Here is a 27,850-nt window from a genome sequence, read left to right as displayed (position 1 = left end):
ATCAGCAATACAAAGGCCCCAAATGGCCTTCTGAAAAAGTCCAAAATGAATGTGGAACAGGTAGGGTGTGTGTATGTTGGCAGTGGAGTGGAGCCTGCATTGGTGTGAGTTATGGATTGAATCATGTCCCCAGTAAATTCATATGCTGAGGTCCTAAGCACCTGTATCCCAGAATATGACTTTTTTGGAAATGGGGTCATTGGAGTATGAGTTAAAGATGAGGTCATTCTAGAGTAGTTGGGCCCCTAACCTGACTGGTGTCCTTGTGAAAAAGGGAAATTTGAACAGACATGCCCCAGGAAGGTTGGAGTTATGTTACCACAAGCCCAGGACCCCCCACAAGCTAGGAGGCCTGGAAGGGATCCTTCCTTGTGACTTCGGAGTGAGCCTGGCTCCGCCAACACTGATTTCAGCCACCTGGCCTCTCGCACCGGGAGGCAATCCAACCGCCTTGTCCTAAGCCACCCAGTTTGTGGTGCTTAGTTATAGCAGCAGCCCTAGGAAACGAACAACTTTGTAAGATTGTTTTGAGGCAAAAGAAAAGTATGTCCTAATATCACAGAAAGGAAAGGCTTGTAGCTCAAGAGGTGCCTGATTGTCTCGTCATGTGCATCAGAAAAGTTTTGCAGCTTTGACATCTGCAGGTCAGTTTTATTTTCTTGTTTTACCAAACCTCTTTTTAACGATTGCTTTGTTTTAGAAAAAAAAAAATCACATGAAACTTGCTCTGTGCTGAACAAATGACAAGGCCCATTCCGACTTGGGTGCTTGTAGTATGTCACACAAACGGAAACCCATCTTACTGTAAGAGGGAGCCACGGACGAAGAGGGTAAAAAGCGCCTTTTTTCAACATTGGATTGAAAAGTAAAAGTTGAAAAGGTGAAGAAACCTCGACTTAACTAGTCAGCATCTCCTTGTCACAGGTTGTGCGACTAACTGCTCCCCTCTCCGCTGCAAGACCTGACTCCTCACCCCGGCTATGGAGGAGCCAGGGCCAGACCCGGCGGCGGCGGCGGGAACGGGGCAGGTTCCCCGCCCTCAGGGCCGAGCGCCAGCGCCCGCCCCTCTCCGCGCATGCGCAATCGGAGGGCGCCCTGGGTAGGGAGCGCGCGGCTCAGGTTCTCCCCGCAGCTGGGAGGGGCCGGAGCCATCGGCGGCCCAGCGGACCCCGGAAACTGCGGCCAGTCCACCGGAGGGGGCCGCAGCCACCTCCGCCCGGCTTTTATTTCCCGGCCGCGTTAAAAGGGAGCGGGGCGGAGCTGGGCACATCCCGGTAGGGTGGAGCCCGACGCCGGAGGCACTTCACTCAACGGCTCCTCCCGTGTCCTCCGGGGCATGGAAGCCCGCGCCCCTCTAGGAGGGGGAACCACACTCTCCCCGAGGAAATCCTGGGCGGTCCCTCTTCCTGGCTGCCCGGACCGCTCGGTTCTCAGACCAGCCGTAGCCAGGACACCCTGAACGGTCACCGATATGCCCACTGATAACCAGCGCCCTCCCAGCGGGCCCCCGGGCTGCTCTGAAAACGGGCGTCCCTCAGTATCCGTCTCCCAGGGGCGCAGGTCTCGTCGCCTAGACAGTTCGGGACCTCCGCTTGGCTTCCCCCCGCCCGGCCCGGCGCCGCCGCCTCCGGGAAATTCCCTCTCCTGCAGCCAGCCGTCCCGTAACGAACGCGGGCCCGTTTTCCGGTGGTGGGCTGGCGGAGTCGGGGTAGTCAGCCTGGGGCGAGCCCACGGTACCAGCCCGGGGTTCAGAAGCGCCGTGCACCGTCTTCTCAGGGCCCGCCCTCCGTCCCTCCGGCGGCCACGACGGAGCCCCTCCACCTGCAAACACACGCCCGCCCGCCCGCTCAGACTCGCGGGCCGCCCGGGAGTTGCGGGGGGGAGGTGCTGCGCATGCGTGGTGGGGAGGGCGGGGCGCACGGGGCGCACGGGCTGCGCGTCGGGGCGGGCGCAGTTCAGGCCGCTCCGGCGCCTCCGCTGCCTGCCCGCCCGGAGCCGCGCCCGCTGCAGGCAGCGCCCGCCGCCCTGCCCCGCCCCGCCCCGCCCCCCATCGCTCGTCCCCGCCGCGGCCGCGCCGGTTGCAGCAGCAGCAGCAGCGGCGGCGACAGTACCAGCTGCTCCTTCCCGGCGGCCGACCCCCGCGGGTCCCTCCCGGGCTGCAGGAGAAGCCGAGGTAGAGGCGGCGGTTCCAGCTGTTCCTTCCCGGCGGCCGACCCCCGCGGGTCCCTCCCGGGCTGCAGGAGAAGCCGAGGTAGAGGCGGCGGTTCCAGCTGTTCCTTCCCGGCGGCCGACCCCCGCGGGTCCCTCCCGGGCTGCAGGAGAAGCCGAGGTAGAGGCGGCGGTTCCAGCTGTTCCTTCCCGGCGGCCGACCCCCGCGGGTCCCTCCCGGGCTGCAGGAGAAGCCGAGGTAGAGGCGGCGGTTCCAGCGGCTCCTTCCCGGCGGCCGACCCCCGCGGGTCCCTCCCGGGCTGCAGGAGAAGCCGAGGTAGAGGCGGCGGTTCCAGCGGCTCCTTCCCGGCGGCCGACCCCCGCGGGTCCCTCCCTGGCTGCAGGAGAAGCCGAGGTAGAGGCGGCGGTTCCAGCGGCTCCTTCCCGGCGGCCGACCCCCGCGGGTCCCTCCCTGGCTGCAGGAGAAGCCGAGTTAGAGGGAGGACACAGCGCCGCGCCGCCCGCCCCGGAGACCTCCGCCTCGCCCTCCCGGCGCGTCACCCGCGGGAGCAACATGGGTAAGTCACCCTTCCTCCCCCGTCATCGCCTGACATTTTTCTCTTCCTCGGCGTGTTGCAGGGTGAGGAGCATTTCTCGCGCAAAGTTGCCGAATTCTCAAATTCTCCGAGTGTGAGACGGCGGCTCTTGCTCCGGGGAGAGTGGGCGCGCGCGGAGCGCACGCCGGGCCCGCGGGGCCGGGAGGGTCCCGAGCGGAGCGCGGGGCGGCTTCGGACCGCCGCCCACCTCGGCACCTCGCCGCCTCGCTCCCCTCCTCCATTCTTCCAGCCCGAGCCGGGGCCCCGCGCCGCGGAGCCTGCCTCGGGGGCTCCAGCCTCCGCCCCACCCGCCGTTCTCCCGAGGCCGCCCGCTTCCTTTCCCCGGCGTCTGCGGAGCTGCGAGCTTGGGAGCGTGGGTCGGACCGCGAGCAAGACCACTTCACCTAACTTCCCTGGCCGGGCCACCTCCCCTCTCTCGGAGGCCGCTCGTTCCGAAGCGGGGAAGTGTGAGCTAGTCCTGTGTGAGGGCGATTTCACCACCTGCACGGAAATTATTTTCTTTGGGGGAGAGCGGACAGACAGACAGACAGACACAGAGGTTGAAGGGGATGACTTGTCAGAGGCCAGGAGAAACGTGAGGAAGGATGGATAGAGCCGCTAGCTGTGGTTGGGTGACCACAATGTGCAAATACTGCTGTGCTCAACCCATTTACTGGGTTCCTTCGCCTATCTACTGTAAGCAGGAAACTGCACCGTGACTGCACCGTGTAGCCTGTTACCAAACTTAAATTAGTTATTCGTTCCCAGCTCCCCCTGGCTAATCTACATAATCTGATGCCTTGGTATAGTAAATCTGAAGAGATTGGTTTTAATGAAATACTTCAGTGCAGATATGTTTTCTAAAACGACATATAATTTATCCTACGATTTTTCCTAATTTGTTGCTTAACTGTTAAATTCAGTGATTACGAAGCCTCTGATGAATTCCATCATGTAATTAAACGCCGAAAGTTTTTAAAAAATACAGTAGCAATTTGGGAGTACCATATTAATTTTTACATGTTCCCTGGCTGGCTTTCACTCCTGTCTTATCATAATTTCTTCTTTTTAAATGTGCTCCATAGGCATCTGTCAACCCAGACTTTCCCCACCCCTCTGTGCAAGTTATTTTAAGCTGAAATGAGTGTGGTCCTTTCATCTGTTGTACAGTGCTCAGCATTAGGTCATGGCAGCTCAGAATCTTCAAGGAAGTATCTAAATCTAGAAATGGTTGGTGTCCATGGAGCTTACTTGAAAAGCAAATGCTTCAAGGTCTGATTCAGACCTTTGACCATATATCTGGGAGAAGCCAATGTTGCAGGAAGTGGTATGAATGAAAAATGAATCTAGGGCCCTGAATTTTATTTTCATTTGTTCACTGTTTTCCGTTTTAATGTACCATTAAGTGTGCTGTAAAAATTGGGTGGCCCATTTATATGTACCTAGCCTTTCTCTGAAAGTATAGTTTTAAGTATTAATAGGTTATTGGACACATGTCTTTCTCTTGAACATACAAAAATTTTCTTCTCAATTATAACCCACAACTTCTGTCAGTAAAACACATTTCCCCATGTTTCAAGGTGAGCTAAAAAAAAATATCTGTTTAATGTAAATTTTAACTTACATGTTGCATCAGTACTTTTTCAATGGGAAAAAACCCAATTCTGTTGTAATATTAGTGAATAAAAATACTTAAAACAAATGAAATTATTTACTTAAATAATAATCTTGAAAATCGTGAATGTTATTGCTTTATTTTAAAAAGGCCAAAGAGAAACCCATTTCTCATTAGAAGGTTCTCAGATAACTCTTGATTAAATTCATCTTTCATAGAGCTCTGTTTGTACCTTATTGGAAGCTTTTTAGCACTTACATAATCTGCCTTATAATGGAGCTGTTTATATGTGTGTTGTGCATTTAGTCATGAGTTCCAGAAGATGAGAATTGTCATTAATTTTTGTGTCCTCAACAATGCTTTCCACAGAGTAGGTATTCGGTAAATCTTCGTTGAATTAACTACTTAACTTAAAATCTATCATTTTTAACTGGTGAACCTGAAAGTATGGCTCTAAACAAACATTTGGGTTGATAGATGTTCTGAAAGTGTGGAGGGAGCGAAACCGAGAAGTATAATTATACTATGACTGGCCCGCTCTAAAAAAAAGTTGGGTTATGTTAGTGATAAGGGTTTTGGGGCAGCCTCCAGGCAAGCCATTTCCTTCTACACTACTATTTTCAATGGTAAGGCGATTGAGTGTATGATCATTAGGTACATACGATAGTGTAAAATTGAAACCTTGGAAAGCAATTTTATATTCTGAGCCAAGGATGTTTTTATAATTATTCATGTACACATAAGAGGTGGAAGGTATACTGATTAATGTTGGAGGGTGGGGAATCACGTTTTAATCTGTCATTATAAAAAAATAAATAAGGTGACTTTTACAAAAAGATATTCTCATGGCAGTGATTTTTCTCCCTAAGAAAGTGAAGGAAACTTCTTATATAATTTTATGGACCATGATATTATTTTATGTATATATTTTATTTTAAATTCAATGTGTATTTAATATTTATTGAATGTCAGCCATGTGTAATATACTGTGGGAGGACAAAGATGAATAAGACATATTTCAAGTTGCTTATAATCTTAACAGGAAGGATGTAACATATATAGGTAAATATAGCAGGAATGAAGTAAAAGTTATATTAAAAATAACCTTTACATATATATTATAGAGTCAGGATGGAGGGATGATTTTTGAAAAATGATGTTATTTGAAACAAAGGTTGGGTAAGTTTCTGAAAGGTACAAATGAATGAAGACTGTTAAATCAGGTTGGGGGTGGGAGGAGAGAAATGACATAAAATGAAGATAGATAGGGAATATTCAAGGAATTTCCAAATAAGATTAAATAGCCATGTTGGCTGGAGCAAAAGGTAAGGAAATAGTGGATGGCAGAGATGAAAAAGTATCTACACTAATAAAAGAGAAACATGCAAATTGACCATCACTCCACTATGCCCACCAGCCAATCAGGAGGGAATATGCAAATTAGAAGGACAAAAATGGCAGCTGCCCAGCTGTTCCAGGCGAGGGGCAGGATGCCTGCTATGAGAGGGAGGGTGGGCAGGGTGCTCGAAGGGATCTACAGGAGCGGCACTCCGGCCGCAGCGAAGACGAAGATGGCAGTCTGCAGCAGAGCAGTGAAGACGTAGATGGCAGGCTCCGGCCTGAGTCTGCAGCGAAGACAGCAGACTCTGGCCTGAGTCTGCAGTGAAGACGAAGGAGGCAGACTATGGCTGGAGCCTGCAGCAAAGACGAAGAAGGCAGACTCCGGCCAGAGCGAAGGCCTGGGTCCCGGGTGCTGGAGGAAAACTGGTGCTGTAAGCCAAGGAAAGGAAGGCCTATTGCACGAATCTCTTCCTGCAATGGGCCTCTAGTTAATAGATAAAGACCAAGTAATGGAGGACTATAAATGCCAAGATGAAGAAGTTTTTGGATTTGAATTGTCTATTGAGGAACTATTAAACATTTTTATTTAGTGAAGTGATGGATCACATCTATTTGTGGTTTGGGAAAATTAATCTGTTAATTGAGTTCAGGATGAATTAGATGAGAAATTAAAGAATGCTTCAGAAGCAATGGTTGTTGCAGTTTGGGTGAAAGTACTTAATGGCTTGAACTAGGCTCAGGCAGTGGGAATAGAATATTGCAAATAAAGAACAGGATTTACTTGGTAACAGATCGAATATGGAATTGAGAAAGGAGTTACACATTATCGCCTTGGCAGTAATGAGAATGTGCAGTCTATTAATATGTTGAATCCATTGGAAGAGGAAACAGCAGTAATCCATTTTGGACCTTTAGAGTTGGACTTTTTGGTCTGCCATTTAGATTATCTGTTCCTTGATGACAGTGACTTTCACAGTAGGTTCTGAATACATTTCTAGCACTAGTGTCTGGCACATAGCAGCTATGCAGTAAAAATTTATTGACTGACTGAAACTAGGTACAAAGTATTTAACAGACAGTTATTTTAACTCTCAAGAGAAGATTCCAACTAGAGATCTGGAAGTTATCCACAAATATACTGCTATGATATTTTAAGTTTGGTGGGAGGATGAGAGTCAACAAAGAAAAAGGAAGAAAATTTGTCCAAGGTAAGAATCTTGAAGAAAACCCCTTAGAGGAAAGGAGTGAAATGATTTGACACTGAAAAAGACAGAACTAGGTGGGAGTGAGAGACTAGAATTGACCTATAGTTGGTTTCAAGAAAGAGTAAGTGGTCAAAAAGTTGTTTATTGCTTCAAAACAATTAGAGTAATAAGGACTGAGAAAAGGCTCTAAACTAATGTGGTTTAGTTAGTATACTACCCAGTGTGTGTGTGTGTGTGTGTGTACACCCGTACCCTTTTATGTAATAAAACACTTAATATGCGGTGTCCGATCAGCCGCTATGACGCGCCCTGACCATCAGGGGGCAGATGCTCCGACCTGTAGGTTAGCTTGCTGCTGGGATCCTGGGGATCAGGACTGGGTGAGAAGGGCCAGAAACACCCTGGAGCCCTGCCGCAGTTTCTCCCCGGCCCTTTTGTGTACTGGTGGGGTCCCTCAGCCTGGCCTGTGTCCTCTTGCAATCTGGGACACCTCGGGGGATGTCAGAGAGCCAGTTTTGGCCCGATCCCCGCAGACCAGGCCAGGCCGAGGGGACCCTGGGCCTCTAGAGAGAGAGAGAGAGAGAGAGAGAGAGAGAGAGAGAGAGAGAGAGAGAGAGAGAATTTAAAAGGCATCTTTAAGAGATGTGGTAAATGTGGAGGTTAGTTGTAAAAGCTAAGTGATAATGAGTAAGTGGAAATAGAGTTTACTGTGTATACTGGTAGTCATGCTATATTCCTTGACCAGTTTAAAGATGTGTAAATTAGCATGGATTTTTTTAACATTTAAAAAATATTGCACTTTACATGAAATGACACATGCTTTTTTTCTTGCCTGAGAATAATTTGTAATCTCACCATAGTGCCTCACATCTCTTTGACATACCTTTGAACTTTTAGAAACTTTTATTTTTGCAATATCTGTCATGCAGAATGAGTTTAGGAATGGTTTTATAATTTTACATGGCATATTGCATAAAAGTTATTCTTTTTTTTTCTTTCCTTTTTTTTTTTTTTGTTAATCCTCACCCAAGGATATTTTTTCCATTGATTTCTAGAGGGAAGAAGAAAGGGGGAGAGATAGACACATTGACTGGTTGCCTCCCGCACACATCCTGACCAGAGGCTGGGTATCAACCCTGCAACTGAGGTATGTGTCCTTGATCGCCCTTGACTGGAATCCAGCCTACCAATGCTATCACCATTGAGAAATACAGGCTAAGGCTATAAAGGTTATTCTTAATGATTAATGTATTTTATCCCTTTTTATTTTGTCTTTATGGATTTGGAATTTCTCTAGTTATATCTATGCTTCTAATTTTACTCTTAATTCCTGGAGTTTTGTTTTTCTCTTTAAATGTGTATTTAGCAATATAGATTTTTTTTTTATCTTTGTGTTTTAAGTCCAAGAATGGTTTCATGGATAAATAGTAAAAAATAGTACTTTACTTGCACTTTGCATGTCAGAGTAGAGTGATAAAATATTTTTGTAATCTAGTGACCACTAAAATTAATTTTTTAAAAAGAGCATAGATGATAGATTGACTGGTTCAATAATTTTTCTTATGTTGGTATTATATCTATTTTGTATATGTCCCTTTTTTTTTTTCATATGGGAGAAAGGCTAAATTCACTATCCTTGGGAGAGTCCTATTCTGAAATTGCTAGTATAGACATAAGAACCTCATGAGCATGGGTAATAGTATAATAGTAACATGTAATAAAGTAATTAGTAATGAGTTTTGAGTATTGCATCTTATAATAAGTTTGAATATAACATTTAATTTTAAGTTTATATAATTTAATAATAGCTATTTTAATAATTGCCTCACAAAGTTTCTGAAAATTTAGTAATCATATCTCATGGTCTGGTACAAGGGGGCTTGCCAGTACACCCTTGGATTAACACTTTGCACTTGCTTGCTTTTTTCTCGATTCCTTTATTCTACTTGGGATTTAAATTCTTAAATACCCCAGATTTTACAAAGCGCGGCAGTAGAATAAAAAACTGGAGTTTCTTTTCATACAAATTTATTTATTTGGATTTTTTAATATTTCAAATTATTGATACATTCAAAGAGTAATTTGCACTCGACATCCGAGTGCAAAAGTTTAATAATGACTATATATTAATAATGACTATATATTACCACTTATTACAAATTATTGATATCAGTTATATTTAGCTTTACTGTTTTTAACATTTTTTAAATTTTATTTTAATCCTGCCAACAATTCTATGAAGTGGGTGACACTATAATTTTGTTGGCTCAGAGGATTAAATAATTTATCCAAGGGACACAACTCAGTTTCTAAAATCCTGTTTAAGAGCAGTGGTTCTTAAACTTCAGGTTGCATTAAGAATCACCTGGAGTGTTTATTGGGAAAAAGAATTATTGGGCCCACCCTCAGACATTCTGATTCAGTAGGGGTGGGGTGGATCAGTAATTTGTATTGTCAAGACATTCCTCGGTGTTGCAGCATTTGGAATAGCACCACCCACTGTAGAGCATAAGTATCCAAACCTTTCATATAAGGACCAGATGATAAACATTTTAGGCCTTCTGAAGGCCAAAAGGCAAAATCAAAGATATTACATAGATAAAAAATCCTATCTAATAAAGAGGCAATATGCAAATTGACCATCACTCCAACACACAAGATGGCCACTCCCATTTGGTCAAAGATGGCCGGCAGGGGAAGGCAGTTGTGGGCGATCAGGACGGCAGAGGAGGGCAGTTGGGGGATGGGGGGACCAGGCCTACAGGGGAAGATAGTTGGGGGCCCAGGCCTGCAGGGGAGGGCAGTTGGGGGGACCAGCCCTGAAGGGGAGGACAGTTGTGGGGGGACCAGGCCTGTAGGGGAAGGCAGTTGGGGGGCACCAGGCCTGCAGGGGAGGGCAGTTTGGGGGGACCAGGCCTGCAGGGGAGGGCAGTTGGGGGGAACCAGGCCTGCAGGGGAGGGCAGTTGGGGGAGACCAGGCCAGCAGGGGAGAGCAGTTAGGGGCAACCAGGTTGGCAGGTGAGGGCAGTTAGGGGTGACCAGGCTGGCAGGGGAGGAAAGTTAGGGGTGACCGGGCTAGCAGGGGAGGGCAGTTGGGGGCAACCAGCTGGCAGGGGAGGGCAGTTGGGGGTGACCAGGCTGGCAGGGGAGGGCAGTTAGGTGTTGATCAGGCTGGCAGGGGAGGGCAGTTAGGTGTTGATCAGGGTGGCAGGCAAAAGCGGTTAGGGGCAATCAGCCAGGCAGGCAGGTGAGCGGTTGGGATCCAGCAGTCCTGGATTGTGAGAGGGTTGTCCCAGATTGGAGAGGGTTCAGGCTGGACTGAGGGACACACACACCCCCGTGCACAAATTTCGTACACCAGGCCTCTAGTATATATAATGAGAGAGAAAACAATTACCCACAAATTTTTTATTGCTGAAATTCAAAATATAACATTAATTGAACACTAAGAGTGTAATTCTTTTCTTGAGATAGCATTTTACTTCATTGGGATTCTGAGTTACGCTCTCATTAAAATTGATTGCAGATTTTATTTGTTAATGCAGATCTGTAATGTGACTTTATGGACTTTGTAATATTGCTATCAGTTCACAGGCATATGATTTTAATGAGCATATTCATTGTCTGAAAGGCATGTACAGAATTCTTTTAGATGTTTCTCTTAGTATTTGCCCTTTAGCTTGCTGTTACATTGCAGATTAAGTACTTCCAATAGAAAGTTAAGTAGAAGTTCCTTAATTGCATAGTTAAATGCATTTAGATATATGGACGTTTCTTTTGCACTGGAAATATGGTTTCTGTCTTTATTCAGCTGTCATAATTAATGTGGACACATATACTGTTAGACAATGCATGATTTAATTTTCACAATAATTTGTTAGGTTTAGAAAAATTTGTTACTTTTCAAAAAATAATATAAGTTCAATTTTACCACAATTTTTAATATAAACAACTCCTTAGTAATTCAAAAGCTATTAGAGAAATTTCAGATAGAGTATTAATAAGTGGTCATTGATCATCTTTACACTGAATTTTCAATTGACCAGAATGATATAAGAAATCAAAAGATAGAGAATAGCTCTGGCTGGTGTGGCTCAGTTGGTCGGGTGTCATCCCATGCACCGATAGGTTGCTGGTTCTATTCCCCTGTTGGGGCACATACCTGGGTTGTGGGCTAGATCCCCACTAGTGGGCCTGCAGGAGGCAACCAATTGATGTTCCGCTCTCACATTGATGTTTCTCTTTCTCCCTCTCCCTTCCTCTAGTTCCAAAAAAGTAATAAAAACATTTTGAAAATAGGATAGACTCTCTCTTCCATAATTTACTTGTGTAGTTTAGCCTTTGGCAAGTTACTTAAGCTCTTTAAATCTCCATTTCATGTATATCTTTAAAATATTATTATTATTGAATGAGAACCAAGGAATAGATTTCAAATCTGTTTCTTAGGGAATTAATATCAATTATAATATAGAAGCCTTGAAGATTAGTTACCTAATAAAGTCTTACCAGCCCTGAAACCAAGGTCTATATTTTTTCTTTCCTTTTAAAAATTTTGGTCCTTGAACATTAAATATACTTTTAAAGGAAAATGATGGCATGGCATTTTTAAAAAGTCATCAAAGCACAGGGCTGCTGGATAGTTTGAATAGAATATTATTTTCTTACATACTAGAAAACATTTTTAACATAAGAATTATATAAAATTATTTATATAAATATATAAAACCCTATGATTTTAAACTTAAAAATTTATTTAAAATTTTATATAAAAAGAATTAAGTAACATTATAATTTTAAATATCTAGGAAGTTCCGTAATTTATGGGTGTTTTCATAGCCAGAAAACACAAACCAGGAATAATTTTATTTTAACAAGAAATTTGTCATTTTATTAAAAACTATTTTCTTTAATTCTTCTGAAAAATATTCCCTTTTGATGTTTTATTAGGTAACTCCAGCATAAAAGGTGAGACTATTCATTAGAAAAAGCAAACATTGATATATTTATCCTCCATAGAAATACATGTTTGCCTATAGAGTTATAAGTTATTTGGCCTCAAAATTATTTAGAACAAAGATAGAAAATTTACATGATTTGATAAATTTCCTTTTGGTTGCAAAAATGCATTTTGGGGGAGGGTAGTGTTAAGCTCCAAGAGAATAACTGTCCACTGTGCCACATTTCTGGCTTTGATATAGGTTGTATATTGCACAGTCAAATCAGAAACACAAGACAGCCATATCAGGCATTATGGAAAGTGAAAAAATAAGTAGTGCAATGGAGCCACATTTTCTGCTTTTTAAAAGCTTCACTTCTAACTGGTAGATGAAGAATAATATAAGCAATGAATAATAGATACAGATAAGGCCCTAATTCCCAAGACACAAATGCCAAAGAATTTAAATGAGAGGTTAGATCATATTTAGCTTTTTAGCATCTAGTACAGCTTCTCTGAAATATGTAAGTGCTTATTACTTACAATGATCTGGAAATTTTTCCCTAGAATTCACTTACTTAATCAGTTACACAGTACTGAAAGCTAGAGTATGTACTCAGCACTGTACCACCCTTGAGACACTAGGGCAGAGAGTGCTCCCTGGTACATTTCATTGTGATTTTTTTAATTTAACATATTCAGATCTATAGACAGTTATTAGCTAGTACAACTATCTAACATGTTTGGGTTATAAATTCATTTTTAAGAGCTTACATTTATATGAATCAAGATACAGGTAGTCCTTGCTTTGCACAGCTCCGATATACATGGGATCTCTATGAATTTTATTTGAGAGGCCCAGTGCACGAATTTGTGCATGGGTGGGGTCTGGATGGCCCAGCCCCAATCAGGGTGGATCAGGGCTGGGCCTGTCAGGAGGAGGAGATAGCGGGAGGTTGGCCAGCCGGCCTGCCTGAATCAGGGCCCGATCGGGGGAAGGGGCCTTGGGCGATTGGCTGGCATGCCCTGCCCCCGATTGGGGTTGGGAGGCCAATTGGGGTATCGAGGGGCCAACTGGGGACATGACCGGCCATGGGGAGGGGTGGTGGGCCGGCAGCCTGCCCTTGAATGGGGTGGGTGGGGGGGTGCCAATCGGGGTCCAGTGGCCTGTGGGAGGGGCTATGGATAGTTGGCCAGCCAGCCCTGCCCATGATTGGGGTAGGGGTGCCCATCAGGGGCATGGCCAGCCAGGGGGAGGGGCTGCAGGAGGTTGGCTGCCCAGCCCTGCCCACTATTGGGATGGGGGGTGTGATAAGGGCGGGCCTATTGTGTTGGGCAGGCTGATGGGGGCGTGGCTGGCCAGGGGGGAATGGAGGGGCCGTTTGGCCAGCAGGCCTGGCTCTTGATCTGGGTGGGAGAGTCCGATCAGGGGCAGGCCGGCAGGGGGTAGGGCCTGTGAGGTTGGCTGCTGGCCCCACCCCCTGATCGGCCGGTTCTGCTGGCCACAGTGGGTGTCATAGCGACCGGTTGTTAGGTCGTTAATGGTCATTACGGTAGCTGCATTTTATACAGATGATGGTACTGTGCAAACTGCCTGTTCAGTGGAAAGATCCTGGACTTTGAAGACAAACGTCTGGATTTATCCCAATGTTGGCACTTACCTTTCTGGGCAAGTTACTCAGTTTCTGAATTCAACTTTCTCATCTTACTAAAATACAGGTAATAATAACATCTGTTTCACAAGGTAGTTATAAATATTACATAAAATAATATGTATGTAAGTGTTTAAAATTTATTTTAAAGAGAGAAGGGGGGAGAGAGAGAGACATTGATTTGTTGTTCCACTTATTTATACATTCATTGGTTGATTCTTGCGTGTGCCTTGATCAGAGATTGAACCTGCAACCTTGGCATATCAGGGCTATGCTTTAACCAGTTATGCTACCCTGTCAGAGCTATCCATATAAATTTTAATTTCTATTTCCAAGGCTGAAAATATAGTCATTTTGGGGAAATATTATTTTGTATTGTTGGTTAAAACCAAACAAAGGATATAGTGCTACTTGTGTTATTTTAATCAAATCATGTAGTGAGTACAAAGTTATTATAGCAGATTATATTTTCCAAAGATGACCACAAGCAATATCTTTTGCCCCACATATTCTTCTAGAACTTGCTACTACCCATTGAGAGTTGGGGAGTTCACTTCCTGTTGGATTTGCGCATGCCTTTTGGTAACCAGTAGATCGCTGCAGAAGTGATGCTGTGTGATTTCTTAGGCTCAGTCTTAAAAAGTAATGCTGCTTCCACCTTGTTTGTTGAAACACTGGCTTCTTGGAGCACTAAGTCAGACCCTGAAGCTGCCATGCTGTGAGGAAAGCCACGTGGAGAGGCCTAAGATTTCAGGTGGTCAGTCCCAGCCTTCAGGTCCTTCCAGACCAGTCCCTAGACATGTGAGTGAATGAACTATTAGATGATTCAGATGATGCCAGCCTCAGCCATGGAATCACTCCCAGAGATACCTCTAGACTTTGAGACTCTGCTCCAGACCTGGTGGAGCAGAGAGACAAGCCATCTTCAATGTGCCCTTTGTGAATTCCTGGTTCAGAGAATCTGAGCTCAATAAAATGGCTTTTGTTTTATGTCGGTAAGTTTGGGGTGGTTTGTTATGTAACAGTAATAATTGGAACAGTTATAAAACTTTAAAGATACATTGTCTCAGTAAGAAACAGATTAAAGTGGAAAGTCCATTCTCTCTTAGTTTTTTCCAGAAGGTTGTTCGAGAAGCAGTTTGGAAACCGAATCATTTTTTCCCATTAGAAATAATGTATATTGAATAAATCCATTCCAGACCCACAAATGATTCCCTGTTTTAACTTTTCTTATATACAGTACATGTCTAATATACTGTTTAATCTATAAATAAACACTTCTTAAGTTCATTGAACCACCCCTACTAGCCTTAACCAAATCATTTTCAGCACTGATTTTAGGGGTGTCTTTCAGGTCAGTATGCAGCATCTTTGCTTGTTCATATATGGCTGCCTCTGAATGCTGTCACTGGCTAACTGCTCTCTTCTGTTGCCTATGCCCTTGTTTCTTTCACACCCTTAGCAACATTAGCACTTGTGATGGCCTCCTTATGTTTTAAAATTGTGCATTCCCTCCTTTGTTGCCTGAGAGACTCTTTTTGTCATGTTGAGGTATCAGCGTGAAAGGGTTGTCAGGTCTAAAACTGAAGTTTGCTTTCACAACCCAGACATGTTTTCTGTGAACAACTTGGTCGAGAACTGAATTGTTCGAGATGGGAGACATTTGAGAACCGAGGTTTGACTGTACTATTAAAACTCACCAAAGTGGGAACGACTTGCTAAATAAATGTTTACTGAGTTTTTCTTTCATTTCAAATGAGAAATTCATTCCCTTATTTAGTTAATTTAACAAATGTTTACTGGATACCTCCTATGTGCCAAGTGATAGGTGTAGTGCAATGGCATATACACTATGCATTATACATCTCAGGAGGATATGTTCTAAGACCCCTGGTGGATACCTGAAACCGAGGATAGTAGTGAACCCTATATATACTATGTTTTTTCCCTATACATAAATATCTATTGTTAGGGTCGCTGAAGGAAGTACATATGAGGCCAAAAGTAGTAAAGAATTATGAATTTATTAGGTCATCTGGAAAACTAGATGGGCTGAGCCACAAAATAGTGCCAGCACCCGAAGACTGGGAGACATATTTTAAAGGACTCCAGGTAGGCTTTTTCTGGGTGGAGAATTCTCTGGGCAGGTCCAGAGGGGAAAGATTCTGGTCTTAGCAAATGGAATGCGGTGTAAGTGAAAGGGAATGTCAGTAGTGAAATGACCTAAAGGCCAGTTTCCCAGGGAAGGGGGTATCAGTTCGATTTTTTGATCAGACCTAACATCTATGATAAAATTTAATTTATAAATTAGGCACATCTAGCTAATAAAAGATTAACATGCTAATTGGCCGTACCTTCGAGATGCCCACCAGCCAATCAGGAGTGAGTATGCCAATTAACCCAACAAAGATGGTGGGTTAATTTGCATACACAGGCGCTGAGTGGCCTGTGGGCTGTATAAGGCCTGAGAAATCATTTGGTCTGGCTCTGCCAAGACCTTAGAGTGGGTTAAATTAAATGTTTGACTAATTATAGCAGGCTAGTTTTTAAGTTGATAAATGACATTGTAAATATCCAAATGGCCCTTGGCAGGAAAAAGGTTCCCCACCCCTAACTTAAAGAAAGTACTTACGGCTTCTCTTTGGCACATCTGAATTTCTAGCACCACTATTCTTGCACCTTGGGGCCATTAATAAGTAAAATAATGGTTCCTTGAAACAGCTTTGCAGTACCAGGGCAGTCTATCTGATAACCAGGATAGGTACCAAGTGACTAATGGACGGGTTGTGGGGGGAGCATACAGCATGGATAGCTGGACAAAGGGATGATTCACATCTGGGGTGGGACTGAGTAGGAAGGCACAAGATTTCATCATGCTGCTCAGAAGGGGACACACTTTAAAACTTATGAGTGGTGTATTTTTGGTATTGCTCGTTAAAATTTTTGGACTGCGGTTGACCACAGGTAACTGAAACTATGAAAAGTGAAACCACAGATAAGTGGGGGACTACTGGAACTAACAAGGTGCATAATATAGTGGGGGAGCATATAACTAAACAAAAAAAAAACTAAACAAAAGAATATTAGAAATTGTGCATAGTACGGTGAAGGTTGGATGCAGTGTTAGAGAATGACCCTGGAGGATTAATGAAGAGGAGACTTAGAGTGGGCAAAGATGGCCTCTGGGGTGGGGACATCTAGGTTGAGACTTGATGAGGAAGGGGTAGCAAGCAAGGAGCATTGGTGATGAGATAAAGGAAAGGAAAGAATTTTAAAAAGACGCATGTGCCAATATGGGTAGTATTAAATAAGTCCTAACTGCTTTCATTACTTACTGATAGTTTTGAAGAATTGCTATCCTCTCTAAAATCAATCAATTAAAAAATAATATGAACTTAGTTATTATACATTACTTATACTATATTTTAGAAAAATCAACTTAATATCCAGTTAATAAGATTAAAGAAAGTATATCTGAAATATGATATCCTTCAACTTCTTTTTAGTTTATAGAAGAGACTAGAGGCCCGGTGCATGAAAATTTATGCACTGGAGGGGGGGTCCCTCAGCCCGGCCTGCCCCCTCTCACAGTCCAGGAGCCCTCAAGGGTGGGAGGTGACGCCCCCATCACACCTCTGCTGCTGCCACTGCTGGCAGCGCAACCCTCGGGTTGGCCCTAGGCAGCTGGGCAGCCGCCATCCGAGGCTTGCCTGCTCCTCAGGCCAGTCCTGGGCGGCTAGGGGGCTGAGGGGACTGGGGGACTCCGGAGGCAGGTGTATGGAATGGCTGGGCCCTTGCTGTGCACCTGCCACCCTGGTGGGACTGGGGACTGGGAGCTGCCATCTTGTGGCTGTGGGCGCTGCCATCTTTGAGGGTGTGGCAGTCAATTAGCATATTCCCTCCTTATTGGCTGTGGGTGCTGCCATCTTTGAGGGTGTGGCAGTCAATTAGCATATTCCCTCCTTATTGGCTGTGGGCGCTGCCATCTTTGAGGGCGTGGCAGTCAATTAGCATATTACCTCCTTATTGGCTGTGGGTGCCACCATCTTTGCAACAGCATGAGGGTCAATTAGCATATTCCCTCTTTATTAGATAGGATACTTTTATATATCGTTTTCTTTTTCTTTAGAAAAAAATCAATTTTTCAAAACTATTTTTTTCTAAGGAAATAAATATTAACCTTGGTTGTGAATGATACCTTAGGATTTTTAATAAAGTATTGATTTAGATTTACTAGATTAATTACTAGTTAAACTAGGCATCAATAGAGATGTTAGCGTTATTTGATGTACTTTTTTTAGGCTACTTTTTCCTGGGTTGACATGGAAAATAAATTATTTCTCATTTTATAACAGAGGATTTTATAACAGAGTATTCCATTATATTTTTTGAATTGTCATGAGCTGGTAATGCACAAAAGTCTATCAAAATATATATCTTACTTTGAAGTAAGAAAATGCCTGAAATTCTAATATGAGAGTAGCATCCTAGGGGGTCCTCAGTATCCTATTAGGGTGCCCATGAGATCAAAACTCTTTGCATAATACAATCAAGACATCGTTTGTCTTTTTCACTGTATTGACATTTCACTGATGATGGTGCAAAAGCAGTTGTGGGTAAAAAATTGCTGATGCTTTAGTCTGTGTGAATCAGGGTAGTAGTAGCACCAAACTATATTAGTAGTTATGATATTCTTTTTTTTTTTTAATCCTCACTTGAGGATATTTTCCATTGATTTTTAGGGAGAGTGGAAGAGAAAGGGAAAGACAGAGAGAAACATGGATGTGAGAGAACCACATTGATTGGTTGCCTCCTGCACAGTCCCCGACCAGGGCCCCAGCTGGGGGGGAGCCTGCAAACGAGGTACATGCTCTTAACTGGAATCAAACCCAGGACCCTTTGATCTGCAGGCTGTCGCTCTATCCACTGAGCCAAATTGGCTAGGGCTAGTTATGATATTCTTCACCATCATATTCTTGAAGTGAAAAATATCCGTTTTATTTATGAATGTCCATAATGCAGCAGGAAAATAGTGTTTTTAAAAATCTCAGCCTTTGTATAAAATTAAAAATATTCTATTTGATAAAATGTGAAGTACATATAAACACTTTCATTATATTACAAAGTCTGGTGGTAATTTTGAAGAAAAACATGTGAGTAACTGTTTGAGCTGACCAAGGTATTTTTTTCATGTAATAACATTTTTTATTTGAAAGAAGCGACAAACTGGTTTTTCTTATTTGGCAGATATTTTCTCACAAATGAATGAGGTTAATTTGCCATTTAAGGAAACCAAGTGACCAACTGGCCATATTTTTTGCCAGTGATAAAGTTGGTGTTTTTAAGAAAAAATTAGAATTTTGGAAAACTTGTATCACCTTGGACTGGACAGGTTCTCGGTACTTAAAGAAGTCTTTTAATAAGATTAGTGATTTTAACAAATGTGGTATTTTAAAGTAGTACAGTGAAATGTGTCAATATTTGAAAGGTATGCATAACTCTCACCAAATTTTTTAATGACCAAATGCATTGATGGTAAATATCTTGTATGCATATATGATTCAAAGTGCAAGAAACCAATGGATTGTAATGTAAGAGTTGGAAACATTCATTAATATTGTTTCAGATTTCACATGGCAGCTAACCTCTAAAAAATTACCACTTGTTATGGTTTGGTGTGTATCAAAGAATATCCATGATTATCTGAAAAGGCTATTAGCATATTCTTGTTTTTCAACTGTATACTAGTATGTATGATGAGGCTAGATTTTCTTCATCTACTCAACCAAAATAACAAATTACAAAAGATTGAATACAGAAGCAGATATGAGAATCCACTATCTTCCATTATGACAGGCATTATGTAGATTTGTAGAAAAAAATGCCACTCCTTTCAGTGCGGTACACATATACATGGAATATTACTCAGCTATAAGAAAAGATGAGTACTGCCATTTGCAACATCATGGATGGATCTTGAGAATATCATGCTAAGGTAAATAAGTCAGACAGGAAAAGTCAATAAAAAAATGATTTCACTCATATCTTTTATATAATAAAAGCCTAAGCGACCATTATGGCGGAACGACCAGAACGACTAGTCGCTATGACACGCACTGACCACCAGGGGGCAGACGCTTAATGCAGGACCTGCCTCCTGGTGGTCAGTGCACTCCCACAGGGGGTGCGCTGCTCAACCAGAAGCTGGGTTCACGGCTGGTGAGTGCAGCGGCAGTGGTAGGAGCCTCTCCCACCTCCGCGGCAGTGCTAAGGAGCAACAAGCCAGGCGGTAAGGAATAGTGAGCAGGCGGGTGGTAAGGAGTGAGGGGGCCCGGACAGCAAGAAGAGTGTCTGACTGCCGGCTTAGGAACGCTCCTGCGGGGAGCAGGCCTAAGTCGGTAGGCGGACATCCCCCGAGGGGTCCCAGCCTGCGAGAGGGCACAGGCTGAGCTGAGCGCCCCTCCTCCTCCCAGTACACGAATTTTGTCCACTGGGCCTCTAGTGTTGGATATAAAACTGAAAGCAACAAATGAACAAAGGAGACAGACAAATAGAAACTCATAAACAGAGAGAATAGCGTGGTGGTTACCAGAGGGAAAGGGGAGTTGGGAAGGTAGATACAGGTAAAGGGGGTCAAATATATGGTGATGGAAGAAGGTGGTAAACACAATGCATTATACAGATGATGTGTTACAGAATTGTATACAGGAAACCTATATAATTTTATTAACCAAACCAGAGGCCTGATGCATGAAATTTGTGCAAGGGGCTCAGTCCTCGCAGCTGTGGCGGCTTGCCTCGGCCCTTGCATCCCCGGCTTCATCAGGAAAGTCGTCTGGAAGGACGTCCAGAAGGTCATTTAGCTGTCTGGTCTAATTAGCATATCACGCTTTTATTGTTATAGATAGAGGCCCCGTGCACAAATTTGTACATGGGTGGAGTCTCTCGGCATGGCCTGCGGGGATTGGGCCGAAAATGCAGTCCAACGCTGCCTGCCGCTCTCGCTCCCCCTGCCCCCGCTGTGCCTGCTGTGGGCTCGTGCCTGGTCAGTCCTGATTGGGAGAGGCTCATGGCTCTGCAGTGGCGCCAGCCGTGAGCCCTGGCTGCATCTGGCACCCAACCTGAGGGGCGTGGAGGGGCCAGGATGCAGTCGGCCCTCCGGTGGATGATGGGATGCCCTTGCCGGCCTGGGATCCAGATCTGTCCTGCCGATGTTCGTGCCACTTGTTGGGAGCCACCTGGCGGCCGCTTTTATATCATTCCTTGCGGAGCGTTTAGGGAGGGGAAGTGGCCACGGTGCCCAAGGTCGACTTCCAGGAGGCTGGCGGCACTGTTGGGATTGTGCCTGCAGCACAGATCTATTGGTGCCTGGCCCCTTCTCTAGAGATTGGACCTTTAGGACTACTGAGGGAGTGAGTTAGCTGCCGCTGGGCTGGGACGGATCTGTCAGCTGAGCGGCACTTCCGCTGAGGGAGTGCACTGACCACCAGGGGACAGCTCCTGCGTTGAGCATCTGCCTCCTGGTGGTCATTGTGCATCATAGCGACCGGTCGTTCGGTCACTTAGGCTTTTATATATATAGATGTCAGTCCAATGAATGGAATAAAATAATTTTAAAATATCATCTTTTTCAATAACTTTTGTTTTTCAAATAGTTACTTTTCATTAAATATTAATTATGTAATAGGTAATAGTTTCATAGTTGTTAGATTGAAATGCATTACTGGAATCTTAAAAAGTCTCAGTTTTAATTTTTAGTATGTTAAATATCAGTAGAAATAATTGATGTGAAAAAACAACAAACCACCTATTTGAGCTCTGTCCGGGTGGCTTCAGTTGGTTGGAGCATCACCCCATATTCCAAAAGGTTATGGGGTTTGATCCCTGGTCAAAGGGAGGCAACCAATCAGTGTTTCTCTCACATCAATGTTTCTCTGTGACCCTCACTAAAAAAAACATATCCCACATCCAGCTGGTGTGGCTAGGTGGTTGAGCTTCATCCTGTGAACCAGATTCCTGGTCAAGGTCATGCCCGGGTTGCGGACTCTATCCCCGGTGGGGATCATGCAGGAGGCAGCCAATCAATGATTCTTATCATTGACATTTCTATCGCTCCCTCTCCTTTCCTTTTATTTTCAATAAAAATATATTAAAAATATATGTATATCCTCGGTGATGATGGAAAAAAACACACAACAAAATCCTATGTGAGATTCTGAATAATTTTTAGTAGTGTAAAGAGATTTTGATAATCTTTGGTCTAGAGCAGTGGTTCTCAACCTTTCTAATGCCATGACCCTTTAATACAGTTCCTCATGTTGTGGTGACCCCCAACCATAAAATTATTTTCGTTGCTACTTCATAACTGTAATTTTGCTACTGTTATGAATCGTAATGTAAATATCTGTGTTTTCCAATGGTCTTAGGCGACACTGCTAGCGGTTCTCAATCTGTTGCGACCAACCTTTTTATTTTATATCTTTAAAATACAACAGAAGCAGCATGAAATGAAATAAAATATTCATAAAACTAAGTTTTTTTTATGAAACTTTACTGTGGTTTTTTTTTTCCGATTAACCATGGCTAGTTTCTTGAACAAGCTAAATAAGGTATAAGAATGCTGAAAAAGCCCTAGCTGGTTTTGCTCAGTGGATAGAGCATCAGCCTGAGGACTGAAGGGTCCCAGGTTCGATTTCAGTCAGGGGCACATGCTCGGGTTGTGGGCTCGATCCCCAGTGTGGGGCGTGCAGGAGGCAGCCGATCAATGATTCTCTTTCATCATTGATGTTTCTCTCTCTCTCTCCCTTTCCCTTTCTCTCTGAAATCAATAAAAATATATTTTAAAAAAAAAGAATGCTGAAAAAAATATGCTGCAACAGTTTGTGGACTATTCCTGATATTTTATATATTCAGAATGAATACTTCATATTTGACTTAGATAAAATTTTATTTAATAAATTTGTAGTAGTACAGTCCATTGCCATTTTGGTATGTATGTGGATGTTACTTCACTATAATGAGAGCCCTTTGCCTATTATTTTAACTGTTTGTTATGTAGCATATGATAGCCATATATATATAGTAAGGTTTCTGATTTCTTTTTTTTTTCTTTGATAAGCAGATAATCTCAGTGATACCTTGAAGAAGCTGAAGATAACAGCTGTTGACAGAACTGAGGATAGTTTAGAAGGATGCTTGGATTGTCTGCTTCAAGCCCTGACTCAAAATAGTAAGTTCCATTATGTTTATTCAAAATGCCAAACAAAAACATCAGCAGTCATTCAGAAATTGGTATGTAGTTTATCCATAACTTGCATTCACATAACTTGAATATTTTGAATCCTATCTCTGAATACTGAGGTTGTTTTACATGTTCCATCCTCCTACCCCATATCCCCACCCCCAAGGTACTGAAAGCCAAGTTGATAGTTAGAAGAAAGGAGGAATTGATTGGTGGTGATGATGACATTAATACCATTCCCAGAGAGAGGCCATTATTTCATTTTTAACAGATAGTTGTTTTTCTTAACACCTACATTTGTTCTTTAAAAAATGACTGTGTTTATATGTGCGGAGACGAGGGAGGAGAAACAGAGGGAGCTTGAAAGACCTAATATTTTAATCTGAGATCTTACGGCCACCTTTTAAATAATTTTACTTTAAACTAATGTGTATGCTTAGATTTAATTGAAAAGAACCATTAGGCACTAGCTGATTTGGCTCAGTGGAAAGAGTGTCGGCCTAGGGACTGAAGGGTCCTGGGTTCAATTCCAGTCAAGGGCATGTACCTAAGTTGCAGGCTTGATCCTGGCCCTGGTCGGGGCATGTGCGAAGGCAACCAACTGATGTGTCTCTTTCACATCAATTTTTCTCTCTCTCTGTCTCTCTCCCTTCCACTCTCTCTAAAAATCAATGGAAAAATATCCTCAGGTGAGGATTAACAAAAAAGAAAAGAACCATTAGTAGTCATCCAAAAGTCCCTTAAAATTGAGGTAAGACTTAATCTTTGGAGGTAAAGTAAATAGTACCACCCATAAAAATTATACAACTCTCCATTGACATACACATTGTATTGTTGCATTTGAGCTATCATATTTCTCTTAATTTCTGTATTCTCACAGTGAAGAGACAGGTACAGAATGATTTTCATTTTTCCCCTTAATTCTGCTTGATTGTGCTATGATTTGCACTGTACTTATTATAATTATGCCATTATCTTATCCTGGGACTAATTATGTAGCTGACAAAGAATTTAGGAGAAAGTATATATTGTTAAAAGTTGCCATTTCAAGCACTCAGAGATGTATGTGCTATTTATTTTTAATTTTATTTTTTAGTAAACTGATTAGAAAATCTAAAATTAATTTTAGTACTCTTCATCAAAAAGCACATTTTAAAGCTAGCTTTGAAAATTCTTTACAGTAATTCTCTTTCTTTTGATCTTAGAGATAACAGAGAAAGCATTTAACACAGGGACTTTAATAAGAGCATCTGGATAAGACTCAAAATGGTAAAGAATAAGAACAGGAGAGGAAAGGCTGTGTTATTCACTATCATAGTACATGTGACTATTTAAATCTAATAATTAAATTAAAAATTAGGCTCCTTAATCTTACTTTTCAGTAGCCATATTTAGCTAGTGACTACCTAATTGGGCATCACAGATACAAATCATTTTCCATCATCACAGAAAGTTCATTTGGATAACACTGGTCTAGAGGTAGAAATATCATGTGATGACCTGATTTTCACACATCCTATATAATAAAAGCCTAATATGCTAAGTGTCTGGTCAGCTGTTCAACCAATCAAAGAGTAATATGCTAATGATATGCTAAGGCCACTCAACTGCTTGCTATGACATGCACTTACTACCAGGGGGCAGACAGTCAACCGGTCGACCAGTTGATATGATGTGCACTGACCACCAGCGGGCAGATAGTCAAACAGTCGCTATGTCGTGCACTGACCACCAGGGGGCAGATGTTCAGACCAGTAGGTTAGTTTGCTGCTGGGGTCCGGCCGATCGGGTCTGAGTGAGACAGGCTGGACACAGCCCGGAGCCCTCCCGCGGTCCCTCCCTGCCCCTGATCGAGCACCTGTGGGGTCTCTTGGCCTGGCCTGCACCCTCTCACGATCCAGGACCCCTCGGGGGATGTTGGAGAGCCGGTTTTGGCCCGATCTCACAGGCCAGGCCAAGGGGCTCCACTGGTGCACCAATTTGTACACTGGGCCTCTAGTATCTAAATAAGCAGATTTATTTTATCATTTAGACTAGGTAAATTGAGTATTTCAAGTTCATTTTTTTAAAGAGTTATTCTATTATAATGTTCTGTTTTTAATGGCCCAGTTTTTTCTCTGTGTTAGAGAAAGTAGAATTACCTAAATGGATCATTGGTTCAGGAACTGAAGAGCATGGAGGTGATATCATTCGTTATGTGGGGAGGATTGCTCAGTCCCCTCCTGGAAATACTGATAGAAAGAGAGATGAATAAAAGGAAGCAAAAAATTATGACTTTTTAAAGAACCAATTCAAGAAATATTGAGAATTATATAATTGTTGGATTAAAATTCAGACCTATTACAGACTTATTCTTGGAACCCATTTTTGAAAATGGTCTTGAACTTGAATTTCATCAAATATTAAACCAAGTAGCCACAAGGTATTAGTAAAAACAATAAATTCTACCATTATAATATTGACTCCCCAGAAAGGGAACAAAAGGAATATGTCATTTTGAGAAACTATATAAAACTTATGTCCTCACATATAAGACTATTGACAGAAAAGAATTTAACATAGGAAGAGGGAGTACATGCAGATATCCAGTCTTTGACTTAAAAGTGATAGCTTTTGACTTAAGAGTGATAGCTGTCATTGATTGAGCACCTGTTATGTATTCAGCACTGAACTTGGCACTATATCTGTTATTTAATCTTTCCTATAGCTCTTGAGGATGTACTACCATCACCATTTAAAAGATAAGGAAACAGCCGAAACCGGTTTGGCTCAGTGGATAGAGCGTCGGCCTGCGGACTCAAGGGTCCCAGGTTCGATTCCGGTCAAGGGCATGTACCTTGGTTGCGGGTACCTCCCCAGTAGGGGATGTGCAAGAGGCAGCTGATCGATGTTTCTCTCTCATCGATGTTTCTAACTCTATCCCTCTCTCTTCCTCTCTGTAAAAAATCAATAAAATATATTTAAAAAAAAATAAAAAATAAAAGATAAGGAAACAGACTCTGTGATACTTGCTTTGTTCTGATAGAATCAGAGTTTGGATTAAAATTTTTAGTTTACAAAATTAAAAATTACATTTTGAGTAAAGTGAAGATTTTTATTGAATTTATAGAATGTAAAATTGTTTTCAGAAGCTAGATTTTAAAACATATTATGCCTTAAACATTTGCTTTTAAAAAAAAGTTTCAAATTGTTATTAAAGGGAAGGATGAGAGAAGGTTGATATATAAACCTTGTTTTTCCCTTGAGCTATAGACTAATATATTTATTTTATAAGTATTTATTGATATATTTTATAAAATTAGCATCTGGCTTTAAACAAGAAAGGGTAAAAATATCAGTAAGATGTTTATTTTCTACAGTTGTTCTTACTTCTCTGAATAAAGTGATTGTTTAATTGCTACTGTTCTCTTAAAGGTAAAATTATAAAACATCTAACTTATGTGACTCTGTACTGTTATTTTCTTTTAAACAGAGACCTTCTAGTTTCATAAATTTTTCCTTACTGTCAGGTGTTTTAACTAAAAATATTACTGTTTGCACCAGCATTGCACCTGATCAAGAAAGAATGATTTTTTTTTATCATTTTGTTCAAGTATACCAGTAAGATGTCAATGTATGTAAAAGGAATCTAAACTTTTATAATCTACTAACCTGCCATTAAAAAGGACAATTCTGTAAGGAAAGAAATTATGCTTTTAAAATTTACACTGTGGGAATTTAGTATATTTGAATTGTACATTACAAATGATTACAATCTGAAATTTTTACTTTGATGTGTGACTTCAGAGTGGTTGTCTGTCTTTTTTGCTTGGGTGACATTACTAGTAAATAGAGTATATGTGTCAGAATCGTAAGAGACAAGAGTTAGAAAATTTGAATACTTATTAGACTTAATGGAAAATATTTTGTTTAAATCTCTGATCTAATTTAATATAGAAGCATTCATTTTCTCATATAAATACTTCAGATCTCAGTTTTAAATGTTCTTAGTAAATATGTGAAGGCTACCAGCCAAGAAATCAGCTTTTGTTTATTCTGGTCTCTTGCTTCAGAGTCTAGTTAGGAGAGTCTCAATAAATGCTTGCTGAATTATAGTACAGTTACTCTATTTCATACTTACTTGAAAATTAAAACAATATGCCACCTATTTTTACCTCTAAACTTAACATAGGAATTGTCTTTATAGAAAGTATGACATCTGATCACCTTGCAAAGCAAAGTATCATAAGTCAAAGGCCCAAAGACAAGAGATATTAACAGTGCATTCATTATAGAAAATCTGTTTCATATTAAGAACATGGGGACCATGTTGCATTACTGGGGGACCAAAAAAACAATGCCATCCTGATAACCAACACAGCTTTAAGTTCTTTTCCTGCGGATTAGGCTGCTTACCTGTCTCATTGCTTCATTTACCTTTGTATTTTAACTTTGTTTAGTTAGTTGCCTGATAACAATTCCTATTTCATACAAGAGTCATATAATTGTTTATTTTCTATGGAACAACCCTGTGAGAGAATACATTTGTTTTGAAAGAAAAAAGTATTTGCTATCTAGTTCCGCATTCCTAACTTTATATCATAGTACTCATCTACCTGTTGAACTCGTAGGTTTTCTTAGTCCTTATATTGATTTTTTCTCCCTTCTAGGCTATAATTCTAAGTGTACCAAATTATGTACACAAGTTGCTAATGCAGATTACTGTATGAATTTTCTCTAACGATAAGAAGTTTCTTTTGTCATTTGCTTTTAGTCTGCTTTGTGACTTTAATATTTCTAAACAAATTTACTCTGATTTACCAAAATTATTTCTTAAGTAGGGGACTTTAAAACTTAATAATCAACTGTTTTTCAATAGCCATATTCAATCTGCAATCACTGAACATGAAAGATTGCTGCTGTTTTCATAGAAACGAAAAATTATTTTACTTAATTCTTTCATAGGAATACCTAGTTTATGCCTTATTATGCCTTTTTACCCTATGTTATCAAATACACCTCAGAAGTGATAATGTTTCCTTCGTAAACTAATTGACTATGCTCACTTCCTTCGCATATTTTTTTATCACGTGGCTCTTTTAGTTATTGTGTTTTTTTGTCCACAAGGGCTTATACT

The 27,850-nt window shown here is 42.1% G+C and overlaps 1 protein-coding gene across 5 annotated transcripts in view; it reads left to right on the top strand.

Moving 5' to 3' along the window:
* The first annotated feature begins 1,066 nt into the window (after positions 1-1,066).
* RAP1GDS1 (Rap1 GTPase-GDP dissociation stimulator 1) overlaps positions 1,067-27,850 on the top strand; it is a 130,448-nt gene continuing 103,664 nt past the window's right edge. For 2 of the 5 annotated variants that reach the window (XM_079766484.1, XM_079766483.1), the window contains exons 1-2: positions 1,069-2,726; positions 22,612-22,722. In XM_079766484.1, the coding sequence (XP_079622610.1) occupies positions 1,472-2,726; positions 22,612-22,722 (1,366 nt within the window). In that variant the 5' untranslated portion in view covers positions 1,069-1,471. Of the gene's footprint in view, positions 2,727-22,611; positions 22,723-27,850 lie in introns of all 5 variants that reach the window. The other 3 variants (XM_079766485.1, XM_079766481.1, XM_079766482.1) reach the window with 3 other exon arrangements.

The sequence above is a fragment of the Cnephaeus nilssonii genome (assembly GCF_951640355.1).
Source record: "Cnephaeus nilssonii genome assembly, chromosome: 1".
In the NCBI taxonomy this organism is placed as follows: Eukaryota; Metazoa; Chordata; class Mammalia; order Chiroptera; family Vespertilionidae; genus Cnephaeus; species Cnephaeus nilssonii.
The sequence above is the reverse complement of the archived record's forward strand: the minus strand, read 5'-3'. Positions and strand labels throughout refer to the sequence as shown.